This window comes from Cucurbita moschata, unplaced genomic scaffold, assembly GCF_002738365.1.
Source record: "Cucurbita moschata cultivar Rifu unplaced genomic scaffold, Cmos_1.0 Cmo_Scf00025, whole genome shotgun sequence".
In the NCBI taxonomy this organism is placed as follows: domain Eukaryota; kingdom Viridiplantae; phylum Streptophyta; class Magnoliopsida; order Cucurbitales; family Cucurbitaceae; genus Cucurbita; species Cucurbita moschata.
In genome coordinates, this window is record NW_019268541.1 from 1,295,997 (window position 1) to 1,311,220 (window position 15,224).

General features: G+C 42.1%; 4 protein-coding genes across 7 annotated transcripts; 2 read left to right on the forward strand and 2 right to left on the reverse strand.

Annotated features, from left to right (window-relative positions):
• Positions 1 to 1,971: 1,971 nt before the first annotated feature.
• On the forward strand, positions 1,972 to 4,774 carry LOC111461488 (subtilisin-like protease SBT1.8). The gene is made up of 2 exons (XM_023105024.1): positions 1,972 to 3,730; positions 3,814 to 4,774. Exons 1-2 carry the CDS (start codon positions 2,095 to 2,097, stop codon positions 4,476 to 4,478), a joined length of 2,301 nt encoding a protein of 766 aa, XP_022960792.1. The 5' UTR covers positions 1,972 to 2,094; the 3' UTR covers positions 4,479 to 4,774.
• Positions 4,775 to 4,945: 171 nt separating this feature from the next.
• On the reverse strand, positions 4,946 to 7,545 carry LOC111461496 (guanine nucleotide-binding protein subunit gamma 3-like). 3 transcript variants are annotated; one of them, XM_023105035.1, is made up of 8 exons: positions 7,209 to 7,545; positions 7,057 to 7,101; positions 6,502 to 6,571; positions 6,166 to 6,336; positions 5,827 to 5,879; positions 5,643 to 5,687; positions 5,510 to 5,554; positions 4,946 to 5,417 (listed from the first exon to the last, which is right to left on the reverse strand). In XM_023105035.1, the coding sequence occupies exons 4-8, from the start codon at positions 6,310 to 6,312 to the stop codon at positions 5,042 to 5,044; spliced, it is 666 nt and encodes a 221-aa protein (XP_022960803.1). In that variant the 5' UTR covers positions 6,313 to 6,336; positions 6,502 to 6,571; positions 7,057 to 7,101; positions 7,209 to 7,545; the 3' UTR covers positions 4,946 to 5,041. The 3 variants fall into 3 exon arrangements, with proteins under 3 accessions (XP_022960803.1, XP_022960802.1, XP_022960804.1); XM_023105034.1 differs by lacking the exon at positions 6,502 to 6,571; XM_023105036.1 differs by lacking the exons at positions 6,502 to 6,571; positions 7,057 to 7,101.
• A 1,700-nt stretch (positions 7,546 to 9,245) lies between these two features.
• On the forward strand, positions 9,246 to 11,747 carry LOC111461497 (protein LURP-one-related 6-like). Its single transcript, XM_023105038.1, has 3 exons — positions 9,246 to 10,047; positions 10,176 to 10,424; positions 11,414 to 11,747. Exons 1-3 carry the CDS (start codon positions 9,832 to 9,834, stop codon positions 11,552 to 11,554), a joined length of 606 nt encoding a protein of 201 aa, XP_022960806.1. The 5' UTR covers positions 9,246 to 9,831; the 3' UTR covers positions 11,555 to 11,747.
• A 532-nt stretch (positions 11,748 to 12,279) lies between these two features.
• Positions 12,280 to 15,006, reverse strand: LOC111461490 (cation/calcium exchanger 3-like). Of its 2 annotated transcripts, none has more exons than XM_023105028.1 (2): positions 14,859 to 15,006; positions 12,280 to 14,672 (listed from the first exon to the last, which is right to left on the reverse strand). In XM_023105028.1, exon 2 carries the CDS (start codon positions 14,477 to 14,479, stop codon positions 12,533 to 12,535), a length of 1,947 nt encoding a protein of 648 aa, XP_022960796.1. In that variant the 5' UTR covers positions 14,480 to 14,672; positions 14,859 to 15,006; the 3' UTR covers positions 12,280 to 12,532. The 2 variants fall into 2 exon arrangements, with proteins under 2 accessions (XP_022960796.1, XP_022960795.1); XM_023105027.1 differs by having other exon boundaries at positions 12,280 to 14,729.
• Positions 15,007 to 15,224: the final 218 nt, after the last annotated feature.

Consider the following 15,224-nt stretch of genomic DNA (forward strand, 5'->3'; position numbering starts at 1 on the left):
TCTTATGAAGGTGCGGAATCCTCTTTCTAGTAGACGTGTTTTACAACTTTGAGGGAAAACTTAAACGGAAAAGCCAAAGGAGGACAATATCTGCTAGTGGTGGGCTTGAGCTGTTATAGAACTATGGTAGTACATACTTCTTCCATTCAATTTGACCTATTCAAATTTCTAGTACTACAGGTCGACATACTTCCATTCAGTTTGACCTATTCAAATTTCTAGTACTACAGGTCGAGTATACCCTCCTTCTATTTTGTCCTACCCGTTCAAATTTCTAGTACTACAAGTAGCATATGCTCCTTCCATTTAGTACGATCAGTTCAAATTCTAGTACTACAAGTTGTATATACTCCTTCCATTCAGGCCTACACGTTCAAATTTCTAGTACTACAAGTAGCATAGGCTCCTTCCATTCAATCTGACCAATTCAAATTTCTAGTACTACAAGCAAGATATACTCCTTCCATTCGGTTCAACCCGCTCAAATTTCTAGTACTATAAGCAACATATACTCCTTTCATTCAATTTGGCTGATTCAAATGCTCAAATTTCTAACACTAAGATAACATAAACACTAGTTCCTTTTACCTTTTGTTGGGCTGGCTATGTTGAATACTACGCAAGTCCCATCGCATTCCCACAACGGCCACCAGCGCATGGTTTCAGTCAAAAAGGCACGATATGTAGCCGTTACCTTACGGAAATGGTGTGTGTGTTGTGCTGCCCTCTTATCTCAAATTTGTTTTAAAAAAGAGACCCATTTTGGCTCTTTCTCCCATGCATTTATCAATCTTGGTATCTGCCCTTTTCCTTATTGACTGCCGTGTCCACCCCTTTTTTACTTTCCCCAAACAGCCCCTTCCCTCCCTCCCTCCTCTCGTCACTTCCCCCAAAATGCCACCAAATTGTCCTCTTCTCGGTCTCATTGGCATTTTGTCGAACACTTTGTGTGCAATTTTCATAGTCAGCAATTTCAGCCTCTCCCACTTCCATGTGAACACAACCCTTCAAAGTATTTTCACTGCATAAACTGAAAAGAAAAAAAAAAAAAAGAAGAAAAAATGAGCAATGACAAAACATAACGCGTTTTCCAGCTGGGGAGGTGGGTTTGTCATGGTGTGGGAAATAAGAACAGAGAGAAGAAAAGGAATAGGAGGAGGAGGAGGAGGAGGAGGAGATTTAATGCTTTACTCAAATCTCAAATCTTACCTTTGAAGTATTATTTTCATGTTGGTAAATAAATGATTAAGAGATGTGATTTTAGTAGCCATTCATTCATATGAAAGGAAAGACAAAATTGCACATATAAACCTCACAGTCTCAGTGTTTCCAAAATCTGTCATCTGAGGTACAATACAAAATTCTCATTCACGGGTTACTTCCAAACAAGCTAAACCCGTGAGGAAGAGCACATTTTGTGGGCTTTTTTCCTCATGTAGTAGGCTGTCTTCTTCCAAAATTGACCCCTTTTTTTTTTTACACGTCGAGCGAGAAATTTCCATAGGAGAATATTTCGTTCTTCTCCTCAATTAATGTGGGATCTCACAATCCACCTTTTTAAGGGCCCAACGTCTTTGCTGGTACACTGTTTTGTGTCCACTCCCCTTCGGAGCTCGGCCTCGCTAGCACATTGCCCGATTTTTTGGCCTGATACCATTTGTAATGGCATAAGCCTACCATTAGTAGATATTGTCTTTTTTGGATTTTTCTTTTTAAACTTTCCCTCAAAATTTTTAAAATGAGTCTACTAAAAAGAAGTTTAAGCACTATTTCGTTCTACTCCACAGGCTCGGCTTAGAATGTCACGATTGAGCATGGGAACCGAAAGCCTAAAAAGTAGGGCCCTTTTGGAGGAAGAAATCATGGGTGGTGTTTATGTAATAAAAGGGAAATGGCAGCCTTGTTTGGAACTTTACCTTGCTATATAAACCAGACACTGGTCCTAGAACTGTCCTTCTCTACCCCTTCTTGGTTTGACAGTCAGCTTTGTTTTGGGAGCTGTGTTTGGCCATTCCTCTCCTTCTCAGCTCTCTCTGCTTTGCTTATATGCTTAGCTTTAAGTGAGATTTCTCCACTCTTCCTTCCTTCCTTCCCATGGGGTCCATGGCTAGATTACTCGTTGCTTCCTTTCTTCTTCTTCTTCTTCTTCTTCCTTGTGTCTTTGTCAATGCCAAGAGAACCTACATTGTTCGCATGAAACATCATGCTCTGCCATCTGATTATCTCACCCACCATGACTGGTACTCTGCCCATCTCCAATCTCTGTCCTCCTCTGCTACCTCCGATTCCCTTCTCTACACCTACACCTCCGCCTACCATGGCTTCGCTGCTTCTCTTGACCCAGATGAAGCCGAATTGCTCCGCCAATCCGATTCAGTTCTGGGTGTCTATGAAGACACTGTTTACAATCTTCACACAACTCGCACTCCGGGTTTCCTCGGCCTCGACTCCGATTTCGGCTTGTGGGAAGGTCACAACACTCAGGATCTCGACCAGGCTTCTCATGATGTCATCATTGGGGTTCTCGATACTGGGATTTGGCCGGAGTCGAAGAGCTTTGATGACACCGGGATGCCGGAGATCCCATCACGGTGGCGTGGAGAATGTGAATCGGGACCCGATTTCAGCCCTTCTCTCTGTAACAAGAAACTAATCGGAGCTCGCAGCTTCTCGAAGGGTTATCAAATGGCTTCCGGTGGTGGATACTTTAGAAAATCCAGAGAGAACGAGTCGCCTCGTGACCAGGATGGGCACGGCACGCACACTGCGAGCACAGCTGCTGGGTCACATGTGGCTAACGCGAGCCTACTTGGGTATGCTAGAGGTATAGCTAGGGGAATGGCTCCTCAAGCAAGAGTTGCCGCTTACAAGACCTGTTGGCCCACTGGTTGCTTTGGATCTGACATTCTTGCCGGTATGGATCGGGCAATATCTGACGGCGTCGATGTGCTATCACTCTCTTTGGGCGGTGGCTCTGCACCGTATTACAGGGATACAATAGCAATCGGAGCATTTGCGGCCATGGAGAAGGGGGTTTTCGTTTCGTGCTCAGCTGGAAACAGTGGGCCAAACAAGGCGTCTCTGGCTAATGTGGCCCCGTGGATCATGACAGTCGGAGCCGGAACTCTGGACCGAGACTTCCCAGCTTATGTCCAACTCGGAAATGGCAAGCGGTTCACTGGAGTGTCACTCTACAGTGGCCAAGGAATGGGAAATAAACCGGTGGCTTTGGTGTACAACAAAGGAAGCAACAGCTCCAGCAACATGTGCTTACCCGGATCTCTTGAGCCGGCGTTTGTTCGGGGGAAAGTGGTAATCTGCGACAGGGGAATCAACGCCAGAGTAGAGAAGGGAGGGGTGGTGAGAGATGCAGGTGGCATTGGGATGATTCTGGCAAACACGGCAGCCAGTGGGGAAGAACTGGTGGCTGACAGTCACTTACTGCCGGCCGTGGCGGTTGGGGCGAAAACCGGCGACTTGATCCGGCAGTATGTACGGTCAGTAGCGAAGCCGACGGCCGTGCTGAGCTTTGGTGGGACAGTTCTGAACGTGCGCCCATCTCCAGTGGTGGCGGCCTTCAGTTCCAGAGGACCCAACTTGGTAACGCCCCAAATCCTTAAGCCGGACGTTATAGGGCCTGGCGTTAACATCCTGGCCGCCTGGTCTGAGTCCATCGGGCCTACTGGATTGGACAACGATAAGAGGAAAACTCAGTTCAATATCATGTCAGGTATGTCCCGATTCTGAATGGCTGGCTCTATCCCAACTTCTCTGGTCCACTCTGGCCTGATAAATCTTCTGCTATGTATGTAGGAACATCCATGTCTTGCCCGCACATAAGTGGGCTGGCGGCGTTGCTGAAGGCAGCTCATCCATCATGGAGTCCAAGCGCAATCAAGTCTGCATTAATGACCACTGCCTACACGCAGGACAACACCAACTCATCTCTCCGGGATGCTGCCGGAGGGGCGTTTTCCAATCCATGGGCTCATGGAGCTGGCCATGTTGATCCTCACAAAGCCCTCTCCCCCGGTCTTGTATACGACATCTCGACCAATGATTATATTACCTTTTTGTGCTCCTTGGACTATGGGATCGATCATGTTCAGGCAATCGCGAAGCGATCGAACATAACCTGCTTGAAAAAGTTTGCTGACCCAGGGCAACTAAACTACCCTTCATTTTCAGTTGTGTTTGGGAGCAAGAGGGTTGTCCGGTACACTCGTATAGTTACCAATGTTGGGGCTGCAGGGTCAGTTTATGAAGTGGCTACTACTGCACCGTCGGTTGTGAAGGTGACGGTGAAACCTTCAAAGCTTGTGTTCTCTAAAGTTGGGGAGAGGAAGAGGTACACTGTTACATTCGTGGCGAGCAGGGACGCTGCTCGAACCACGAGATATGGGTTTGGATCGATTGCTTGGAGCAATGACCAACACCAAGTTAGAAGCCCGGTGGCATTCGCCTGGACCAAGTTGTGATTGTTGTTTTTGTATAGGGCGTTTTCCATTTGTAGGTTTTTCCATTCCTCCAACTTTCTCCAATTTCAGAAAGAAAACAGCAAGAAGATGATATGATCAGCAATCAGCCAGAGAGAATGATCATATCATTGCATGGGAAAATTCAGCGTTTGGTTTGCCATTGAGATGCTTTAGGGGAAGGCCTGGGGAGAGTCAAAACTAATGTAATGCATAAAATTTGGCACTTCTTTTCCTAGTTATCTAAGAATTACTGTTACCGTCGGTCCTGTTAGGAAAATTCAAAAACATGAAGGCCAGTTAAGTGTGTGCTTTTACTTACAAATGCCTATAACTCCCAAATTTCCCTCTCCTCCACTAAAAACTAGACAAAACAGCAATGATGAACATGTTTTATAACGAGGCCAGCCAGTTTCAATGATTTGCATCAATAATCCAGCAGAGTAGGATTAAACAACTCAAAATATTTGCATCAATAATCCAGCAGATTAAGATATTCATCATAATGTACACTGATTATATCATGTAGAAGATCAAGATAAACTATATGGAATAGTGTTGCTGAACTAAAAGCAACAGCATAAAGAGCAGGGGTTGCAACAGGACTTTGTGCAGAGGCGACAAGAAGATACCTGGGAACATTTTGGAAAAGAGCACTTACAGCTGCATTTGCAGTTGCATTTGCATTCGCAGCAGCTGCAACAAGGGGGGCATGAAAGTGAAGGTAATGATATAAAACAACACAACCTACGGCACGAGATGTTTCTACAGCAGGACAAAGAGGGACAAGAGAAGGAACTACACTTCGGCATGCTACAACAGCTTAAACATGATGGAAACTTGCATGGTTTGCAATCACTGCTGCGAGACATCTCTAGGTAGACAGAGCACCCAGTGCAAGAGCAGCAGCACAGCCATGACAAATTAAAGCAAGGAAGTCCGCTGCATGACAATCGTAACAAAATGTTATATACAAAATATTTTTCTAAGTGATAATAAGCTGGAATCAGAATTCGTATGTTGAAAGTTCTAACCATAACCATTTCCAGATGCGATATCGCCGATGTTTTGTCCTATATCTGCTTGAAAAAAGAAACATCGACGTGGATCATGATCAATGCAGTCTTAAATTTATGCAGATTTGTTTACTGAAAAATGAACTCTTACGTAGGCATCAATGGATCTGAGTTGGCCGTTACAAAGTCACTAATCCTGCAAAAGTGTAATGTTAATCAACAGTGGAAACGAAAGAGTGGATGGATCGATACCTAATTGATTGTGTTCAGTCAACTGAAAGAAAACATTAGAACTTCAATAAATTAAAAGATGATGAAATTTAAGAGAAACATACTCTTTGCAGCTGATTGAGACAGGTTGAAGACTTCGAATGGATTTTAGTTCGTCCTGATTCAAGAAAACAAGAAATGTGTAACGCATCGACAGTACTTTTCTATGAAGGTCTCGGAGAAGCTTTATACCACGAAATGGAAGTTCTAAGATTATCGAATCTGTTCTAAAACTCTAAGGGACACTAGCTCTCTAAATCAAACCAAAAGATCAGATTTTGAGTCTAATTAGCAATGCTAATAACAAAAAAGAGAAATGCTTGCAATTGTACATCAGCTTTCCGATGTCACCATGTCATTGTGAGTTGATGAAAACAGAGATAATCATTTCAATTCGAACTCACCTCAAGGAAACCAATTTCTCCTTCAAGCTTCTGTATCCTGGCTATCTCTCGACGCTTCCCATACAAATCCGGGTAGTCAGGCGGAGATTTCGGACTTGGGGGTGGTAGCGAAGACACTGATGAAGAGTAAACCGACCGAGCAGCCATTGCTTGATCTCAGGGCACCTGACCCTGATAGAAACCAAGTTTCCAATCACCGAAAGACAGAGCACAGATGAGAAAGAAAACAGCAGAGAATTGCAATAGCAGCAGAAATATAAGTAATAAGAAAGCAGAAACTGTAAAAGCAAGTGACAAACTAAAGCGGCAATTGATGTTAGGTATGAATGATCTTACATGGGTAGTGACAGAGAAGTAATAAGAAAGGCTGACAAAGATAGTTACAGCCCACAAAAAGAAAGCCTCTCTGCAAGTAAAACACAGCACATAATGTATGTACCAAGTTCCGGGCTGCAGAGTTCTTAACGATGCAAGTGATAATAAGGACAGAAAGAGAGCCATTATTGTCACAGACTTAAGTGAAAATACGAGCCTTTTCACGACTCGAGGCAGTAGCATTCTTTCATGAGAGAAATTGAGAAAAGAGGTTAAAATATTCTTGAAAAAAACTCTGTTTTCCATTAAGAACGTAAAGATGGCTATGAGAAAAGCCTGTGCCTGGCGTGCCTAAGCCGGTATAAGACTAGTTTGCTAAGTATAGGCATCTGGGTAAGTGAAATTTTGGAGTTTGCTCATTCTTTAGCAGTAATGGAGTAAAAAGAAATGACCCCAACTAACTAAGTTGCTATGCCTTGTTTCTTTAGCTGTTTTGGGCGTTGAAATATGGTTTCTAGCAAAGAAGCAAAATGGAAAGTAGGTAGCTCAGAACGCACGTGGAGGAGAAATGCTTACAGAGGGGAGAAGGCTGTTGCTTCGGATGCGAATCAGCATCTCGAGCTAGACAAAGAGGAAACTACAGATTAACGTAATGCAAACACTGAATAATACACATCGAAAACCAAAAAGCTCCAAGCTACCCGAACAAACGGGGAAAAGAAATATACCTGACATTTCTACAAACAGTTGGTGTGCGTGTGAGCGCGGCGACGGGCTTAAGAGCGTTCCCGGGCCTGATATCAAATCAAATTGCGATGAAAAGCACCCAATGTCTGGCCCATTATCAGAGCATGGAAAATCACATGAACAGAACGATTATGGGGCTCTGAGAATTTGGAACCGACGGTGACGGAGGGGGTCTGGTCTGCTCTTACATTTGGAGCGTCGAATGGAATAGAAACAGATGATCAAGACAAAAAGGAAGTGGGGCAGCGGCGTATTCGACTGGGTAACCATTGCAAAAAATTGCAGATTCAAGTATAGATTCGAAACTCGAGATCATAAATTATTTTTTTAATAAAAGTGGCCTTTACGCTTTCATTAAATTTTTACCTTTATACAAAGAAAATTAAAAAAAATTACCTTTATGAACAAAAACCGACTGTCAAACGCCTCATAAATTATTTTTTTAATACATATTTTACTAGAAGAATGTTGATATATGTTACATATTTCATCCATCAAATTGATTTCATATTATGTTACAACCTCGTTATTATAATGACTCAAATTATAAAGTGAGATCCTACGTCGGTTGGGAGAGAGGAATGAAACATTTTTTATAATGGTGTAGAAAGCTCTCTAGTAGACACGTTTTAATACTGTGAGGTTGACGGCGATACGTAACGAGCCTAAGCGGACAATATTTGTTAGCGGTGGTCTTGAGTTATTACAAATGGTATCAGAGTCAGATACCGGGTGGTGTGCTAGCAAAGACGGTGGCCCCCAAGAGGGGTGTGGAAAGCTCTTCCTAGTATATGCATTTTAATACTGTAAGGCTGACGACAATGCGTAACGGGCCAAAACGAACAATATCGTCTAGCGGTCTCTCTGTATAGATTATCGATTCTAAGTCTTATTTAAAAGTAATTTTAAAAAACAGGTGTTACAATTCAAAACGAGAAAGTGGGTATTCAAACTTACAATCAATGGGATAGATTATTGTCAACATGATCCTAGCTCAACGAGTTAAGTCATATTTGAACCTTCCACGTGTTGGATGTGAACTAAGAATAAGAGAGGTTATAAAATTACAAAAAGAAACATAGAAACTTAATCGACCCGAACCTAAATATGTTTGTGCATGGATCAATCACTATCATTTAAATTGACAGATGGATAATAGGAATAGTTAAAAGTTTTTCTTTAAGCTAAGTTTGAATTTGTGTACTTTGCACCGGATGATCTGGAGACATTGTTTCTTGGTAGGGAAGGGACGCAACACCCATGAAGTCAAAAGTAAGAAATCCAAAGAAGATTGAAAGGAAGCTTCATTTTCAAAGGGCATTCAAGGATAGTATTCAATGGTTAGAAATGGAACCACTGTTCTCTCTGTAAACCAGTCAAAAGTTTTTTAAGCTGGCAATATTCTCTGATGGTGCTTTCATTACTTTACTCAAACGTTTTCCTTCGGAAACTATAGACATAGTGTGAGATCTCATTTCGATTGGGGAAGAGAACGAAACATTCTTTATAAGAGTGTGTAAAACCTCTCTGTAATAGACGCGTTTTAAAAACCTTGAGGGAAAACCTGAAAGAAAAAGTCTAAAGAGGACCGTATCTGTTAACAGTGGGCTTGGATCATTACAAATGGTATTAGAGCTAGACGTCAGGTTGTGTACCAGCGAGGAGGCTGAGCCCCGAAGGGAGGTGGATACGACGCAGTGTGTCAGCAAGGACACTGAGCCCTGAAGGGGGTGGATTAGGGGGTCCCACATCGATTGGAGAAACCCGAGAGAGAAAGCCCAAAGAGGACAATATATACTAGGGTGGACTTGGGCCGTTACAAATGGTATCATAGCCAGACACCGGGTGGTGTGCTAGCGAGAACACTTAGCCCCGAAAGGGGTGGATTGGGCGGTTTCACATCGATTGGAGAAAGGAACGAGTGTCAGCGAGGATGCTGCACACGAGGGAAGTGGGTGAATGTGAGATCTCACATCGGTTGGGGAGGAGAACGAAACATACTTTACAAGGGTGTGGAAACCTCTCTCTAGCATACGCATTTTAAGGACTTTGAGGGGAAACCCGAAAGAAAAAGCCCAAAGAAGACAATATCTTATAGCAATGGGCTTGAACCGTTACATATGGGATCTTCTTACTCCAATCAAATCCCTTCATTAGAGCTCATTTTGAACTAGAACTCACAGATTGTCAAAGTCGATGCCTTTATGACTTTTACCAGAAGGATTCTTAGCACAAACTTCTGAAAAACTATTGCTTGTTTTCTCAAGATAAGCTTTAGAAAGAATCTTTCTTTATGACTTTTCTTTGGCTGAAAATTTTCTAGCATCTAGCAATGGAAGACAAAGTGCAAGTGGAATAACTCCCAGAGCCCTCTCTCTTTCTATTGGCTAAACTAAACTAACAGTGCGTGAACTATTTGTTGTGATCTGAAACAAGCAACCACAACTTAAAGCAATTAGTATTCTTTTTCAAACCTTGAATATGAGAAGCAGTCAATCATTTGCCAAACCCTGTTGAAAACATAGCCAGGCTGGCTGTTTAGAGCCACATAAATTGCAGGACAGACGAACGAATAATCATCGTTTTGCTACAATTGGAAAGAAGATGATTCCCCTAGTTAGCAAATTCTACTGTTCGTCTTCCGAGGTTGTGTTTATCGTTAGGACGAGACCACACGTCATTAATGGAGGAGGTTTTGTTGTGACAGATTGTAATCAGAAAGTTGTTTTCAGTGTTGATGGGTGTGGGATTCTGGGAAAAGAAGAAGAGCTGGTTGTGAGGGATGAGAAGAGGGATGCTTTGCTTTTACTCCGTGGGAAGGTAATATCCAATTACTCTACTCATTCCCTAAACAAGTCTTTTTGGACGATTCAGAACAGTGTTCTAAGTGGAATGTGGATGTTATACTGTGAGTATGTGTTGAAAATCTTCATCTTATTGTGTTTCAGGGAGGGATTTTTGAGGCTCTAAGCTTTCATAAGATATGGAAGGCTTACAAATATGACTTCCAAGGATCTAAAAAGCTGGTTTTCAGCTTGAGAAGACCCAAGTCATGTCTTCCTGTGAAAAACGATGTTGGAATCAGAATAACAACAAAACCAAAGGTTAGCAGAAAAGATTGGGACTTCGAGGTCAGTGGATATTTCCCAGATAGAAGATGCAGCATCATTGATTCACAAGGCAATGCAGTAGCTCAGGTGAGATTATATTCCCTACTATGGAATAGAAAATATACTATAAACTACAGATTACTATTTACAAACCATATACTAAGCATGCATTCGCTGAAAGTTTTATTCTAAAGAAGCAAAAAGTTAGCCTTCTGTTATGGGGATGGTACGTGGGTTGTAGCCGCCCAAGCCCAAGCCCACCGCTAGTAGATATTGTCCTCTTTGGACTTTCACTTCAAGGGCTTCCCCTCAAAGTTTTAAAACACGTCACTAGGGAGAGGTTTCTACACCCTTAAAAGGAATGTTTTGTTCCCTTCTCCAACCAATGTGGGACCTCCTGATCCACCTCCCTTAGAGCCCAACGTCCTCTCTGACCGGTGTCTGGCTTGACACCATTTGTAACAGCTCAATCCTACTACTAGTAGATATTGTTCTTTTTGGGTTCTTCCTTCAAGGGCTTTCCCTTCAAGGGCTTTCCCTCAAGGTTTTAAAACGTGTCCACTAGGGAAAGGTTTCCACACCCTTAGAAGGAACATTTTGTTCCTCTCTCTATCCAATGTGGGATCTCACAATCCATTCCTCTTGGGCCCAGCGTTTTCGCTGGCAGACTGCACAATGTCTGGGTCTGATATCATTTGTAACAGCCCATGCCCACCACAAGCAGATATTGTCCTCTTTGGACTTTCCCTCAAGGTTTTAAAATGCGTCCACTAGGAAAAGGTTTCCACACCCTTATAAGGAATGCTTCGTTTCCCTCTCCAACCGATGTAGGACCTCACATGGTTACTGGAAAATAGGAACAGGTACCTGTTTGTCGAAGTTGTAGCTTGCTATCTACCAAATGAACCTTCACTGCAACAGCCCACATATGGCTTAATACTGTCCCATACAGCCTAAATATAACTGAAGAGAGTAGCTGTACTTGATTTTGGTCCTGTTCCCTCAGTAAAGCTAATATATTTCATACAGAGTTACATGTTAGAGATGTATATTAATCATGCTTCGAATAACTGCAGATCGGAACGATTAAAAAGACTGGAGAGCAGTTGAGCAAGGATATCTATTATGTTTCAATAAAACCTGGAGTCGATCAGGCCTTTATTGTTGGAGTTGTTGCCATTCTCGACAACATCTATGGCGAATCAACCAGCTGCTGAATTTTTAAGAAAGGGGACGATGGCAATTGCTCGTCGCCCTTCCATCATGATTGAACTGTAGATTTGTGGCCGGACTCCATTTCGTTCGTCACCATGAACTGGATCTGCATATTTTGTTAACAGCAATGTATTCTTTTAGCTTTTATAGCATTTGTCCTGTAAATGTAATTGAACTCTTTACCTTCTCCACTGCCTTCTGATCTCCCATTTGCCTTGCTTTGAGATCGTTGCTGCCATATAAGAGTAGATGAAGCAAGGCAAAGGCAACAGTAGCTGAATATATCATATCAACTTTTAATAATACAAACGACAGAATGAGCTTGTTCATATTAGATATTCACGGCCAAGAAACACTAGATTCTCTTTCGAATAGGCTCAGAAAGGAGAAGGAAGACTGGAAAACCAACAGCCGTCTATTATTAAATTCACCCGACCCAATAGTACCCCATAATGAACGTCCAGTGCCTTGGCACCGAAGGTAAGCATATGTTTATTGAAATAAAAACCTCCATTACAGTTCACAGAGGAAATATCACAGAAAATTATGGAAAGCATTTGCATTCAAGAATATGAGCCCTTCATAAACTGAATCCGATTTCGATAGACTTTACGGACTAAAACTAAAAATGGTTGTTTGGGTTGCACTGTTGAACCGAAATGAGAGTGTCCTACCACAATCTCCTAGCTCAAGAATCATGTTTTATGCAAACTTCAGATAAAGAGAGTTTAAAAGGAAAAAATATACAACTTCATTTCACTAAACAATGCTATGATATACAAATCATGATATTAACAGGCTGATGATGCAAAGTCAAGGCATCATGATCTCCTATAACATCATCTATTGTCTTAATAACTGTTCAGGGTCCAGAGAACGTCCTTGACTTTTGGCTACCATTTAATTGAATCGCACGTTACAATGGCCAGCTTTTAGTTGAGACGCCTATGATTAGTTTAAACAAACATTTATTGCCAGCATCAGGGATTCACCATTGACGTGCTCACCCTGAGGATGAGAAACGACAAATATATAACAATCAAGCCAACTCCTAGATTTTTGTTCGGGCGCATACCGTTCCTAGGTAACACAACAACTGACCAAATGAGTCCTAACATTAAAAAACTCAATGTGTAAAACAAGCTACTATCTCTAGGAAGCATGTAAGCTGCAGGTCTACGGGAAATGGCTCCAAGAAGCATGGAGGTACCCAGCCCCGCAAGAGTATTGAACATAGGCCCAGCGTAGCACCCAGACATAGCAATCTGTACACTGTCTCCACCATTCATTGCCAGTGCTAAATTGGACATCAAATCCCCCATTGAGTTCCCCCAGGCCAGCACTGTTAATCCAAGAATTGATGGGTTGACTCCAAAAATTAAACCTAATGTCATCAACAAAGCAACTAGCTCATTTGCAACGATGTAAAACCAGACGATGCTCATAAAAAATCCTCCAAAGACCCATGGAAACAAAGCCCTGCGAGGTGGATGACCAGAGCTTGTATACAAATATGCAAGGACACCAAGCACACCGCCAAGGGAAAACCCAAAAAAGTAGGCAAGTTTTCCACTCAGAGGTCCTAGAGCATCTTGGGTGTTCCATAAATATGCCAGAAGAACGGGTGCTAGCGTAGCACTGGCAACAGCATAGACTTTGGACCACCGTTCCTCCTCGACAATGGGAATGGTCAAACGTCTTGGGAGTATCAATGGAAGTTCAAGAAGTGAAAATAATTTGGACCAGGAAAACAATGAGTGGTCAGTTGCTGTATTCTCATCATTCCAACCCCACAGAAATTTTGGACTATCAACACTGCCCTTCATAGCCTGATTTGAATAGATTGCAACATGTGAAGACCACATCCATTGTGGCAGTTTATTTTGGAGATGTGGTACATCACCATCAGCCTCGTAATCAAGCAGAGTTGTATAGACCGATTCTTCGTCGTCACTCCCAACAGAGAAAATGCTTCCAGTTACAGGAAGCAAAGGTGTCAAGGAGTTCAGTGTCACTTTTACTGGGTCATTCTCCAAAATCTCATTTGCAGCAACTACAAATCCATAGACTAAATAAATCGAAACAAACGCAATGGCACTGATGACAGTAACCCGACCAAACGCCAAAATTATAGCAAGTGAGATGATGACAAACATGAAGAAACATATGTCTCTGATAAAGCATTTCCTATCAATCCTGATGTCCCTCTCGGCAACACAAAGAGAAACAGCACCAACAACGATACAAGTTACAAAGACAGCTCCACCCAAGACACTGTTAAGACCAACATCACCAGCATCCTTTCCCATAAAAGCAGCAATGCTGGCAAAGACATCAGGAGCTCCATTACCAAGAGGAAGCAACGACACTCCGGCCACAGTCGCTGGCAACTTCAAAAGATTTGACAGTTTCTCCAAGGAGCAACAAAAAAAGTCAGCTGCGGTATTACCCAATAGATAGAACAACGCAGCAAGCCAAATTATCAAAGCCACATAACCCAAAAGTCTAAAACCTTCACAGTCACAGTAGAAGAATGCGATATAATTGAAAAATCCCCCTGAATTGCAATCGGGATGGGCAATCAAGTACTCACATCGGCTCTGATAACCTTTGTGTTCGGATAAGCCAACGCATAATAGGGGACGACTCCCGGTGTTATTATTATTTGTAAGAAGTCCATCAACACCGATGGTATTGTTTAGAGAAGAAGCAGAGACTTCAGTTATTCGCCTATGAATCACCCCAGCCTGCTTATCACCAATGGTCCATTTATGGGGAAGAACCGAATGCGAATTCTGATCAAACGGATTTCTCAAGAACTTCCCCTGATTAAGGTATAAACAAAGCAACACAATGGAGCAAATTCCATGAAAAATCCCTCGATATCGAAAGTTTCTCGCTCCAGAAATTGCATACGTTCTAGTCATAATCTTCCACCCGCAACCGATTAATAAAGCCAATAGTTGCTTCAGAGGTCGTCAATAACAGAAAACTGGAACCCAAATCACAAACAAAGGTTCGAAACCCTAGCCACGACTAGATGATGCAAAATTCAAACAATAATTGCAGCAAAACAATCGGAAGATAGGATTGAATCAACGCATAGAGATGATGTTTGAGCTGAAAGATGAATGTAGAACAATTGAGAGCACAAACATTAGGGTTTTACGACGATAGCTGCCGGCGTAAAAGAGAAAGGTCAAGAGGAGGAGGCAAAAGGAAAAATCGGAGGAAATCCCCAAGAACTTCGACGAAAATTGTTGGATTAGAATGGAAAGAAATTGAAAAGGTCAATCAAGTTATTACCAGTGATCCACGACATGAACGCGGGAGAAGAAGATTGGCGGGGTACGAGTAGCCGACACGCGTGGCGGAGTACGACGGCGCAACCGAACTCGCCCGACCCGATCAAACGATTCTTCAAAGAAAAGGCGGAATCTTTATACCCTTTGCATTGGTTTATTTATTTTTCAAATGGTTTATTTTTTTTTAATTATATTAATTTCGAAACTTATTTTTAATTAGGTCTAAAAATAGAATGTCTAGAAGATTCCGGATAATTAAATCTTATAGTTCATTAGAACGTTACAAAACCTATAATATAAATTAAGATTTACGTCTTAAATTTCAAAATATTTTAATTAATTGTTTTAAATTTAAATGTGTTGCATC

Excerpts from the sequence above, each read along its gene's own strand:
- LOC111461496 (XM_023105036.1), bottom strand. The coding sequence starts at position 6,312 with ATGGCTGCTCGGTCGGTTTACTCTTCATCAGTGTCTTCGCTACCACCC. Across the intron at positions 5,880-6,165 it reads GAGAAATTGGTTTCCTTGAG|GACGAACTAAAATCCATTCG; the intron begins GTGAGTTCGAAT and ends TTCTTGAATCAG. Across the intron at positions 5,688-5,826 it reads GTCTCAATCAGCTGCAAAGA|GATTAGTGACTTTGTAACGG; the intron begins GTATGTTTCTCT and ends ACACTTTTGCAG.
- LOC111461497 (XM_023105038.1), top strand. The coding sequence starts at position 9,832 with ATGATTCCCCTAGTTAGCAAATTCTACTGTTCGTCTTCCGAGGTTGTG. Across the intron at positions 10,048-10,175 it reads TGCTTTTACTCCGTGGGAAG|GGAGGGATTTTTGAGGCTCT; the intron begins GTAATATCCAAT and ends ATTGTGTTTCAG. Across the intron at positions 10,425-11,413 it reads AAGGCAATGCAGTAGCTCAG|ATCGGAACGATTAAAAAGAC; the intron begins GTGAGATTATAT and ends GAATAACTGCAG.
- LOC111461490 (XM_023105028.1), bottom strand. The coding sequence starts at position 14,479 with ATGACTAGAACGTATGCAATTTCTGGAGCGAGAAACTTTCGATATCGA.
- LOC111461488 (XM_023105024.1), top strand. The coding sequence starts at position 2,095 with ATGGGGTCCATGGCTAGATTACTCGTTGCTTCCTTTCTTCTTCTTCTT. Across the intron at positions 3,731-3,813 it reads TCAGTTCAATATCATGTCAG|GAACATCCATGTCTTGCCCG; the intron begins GTATGTCCCGAT and ends CTATGTATGTAG.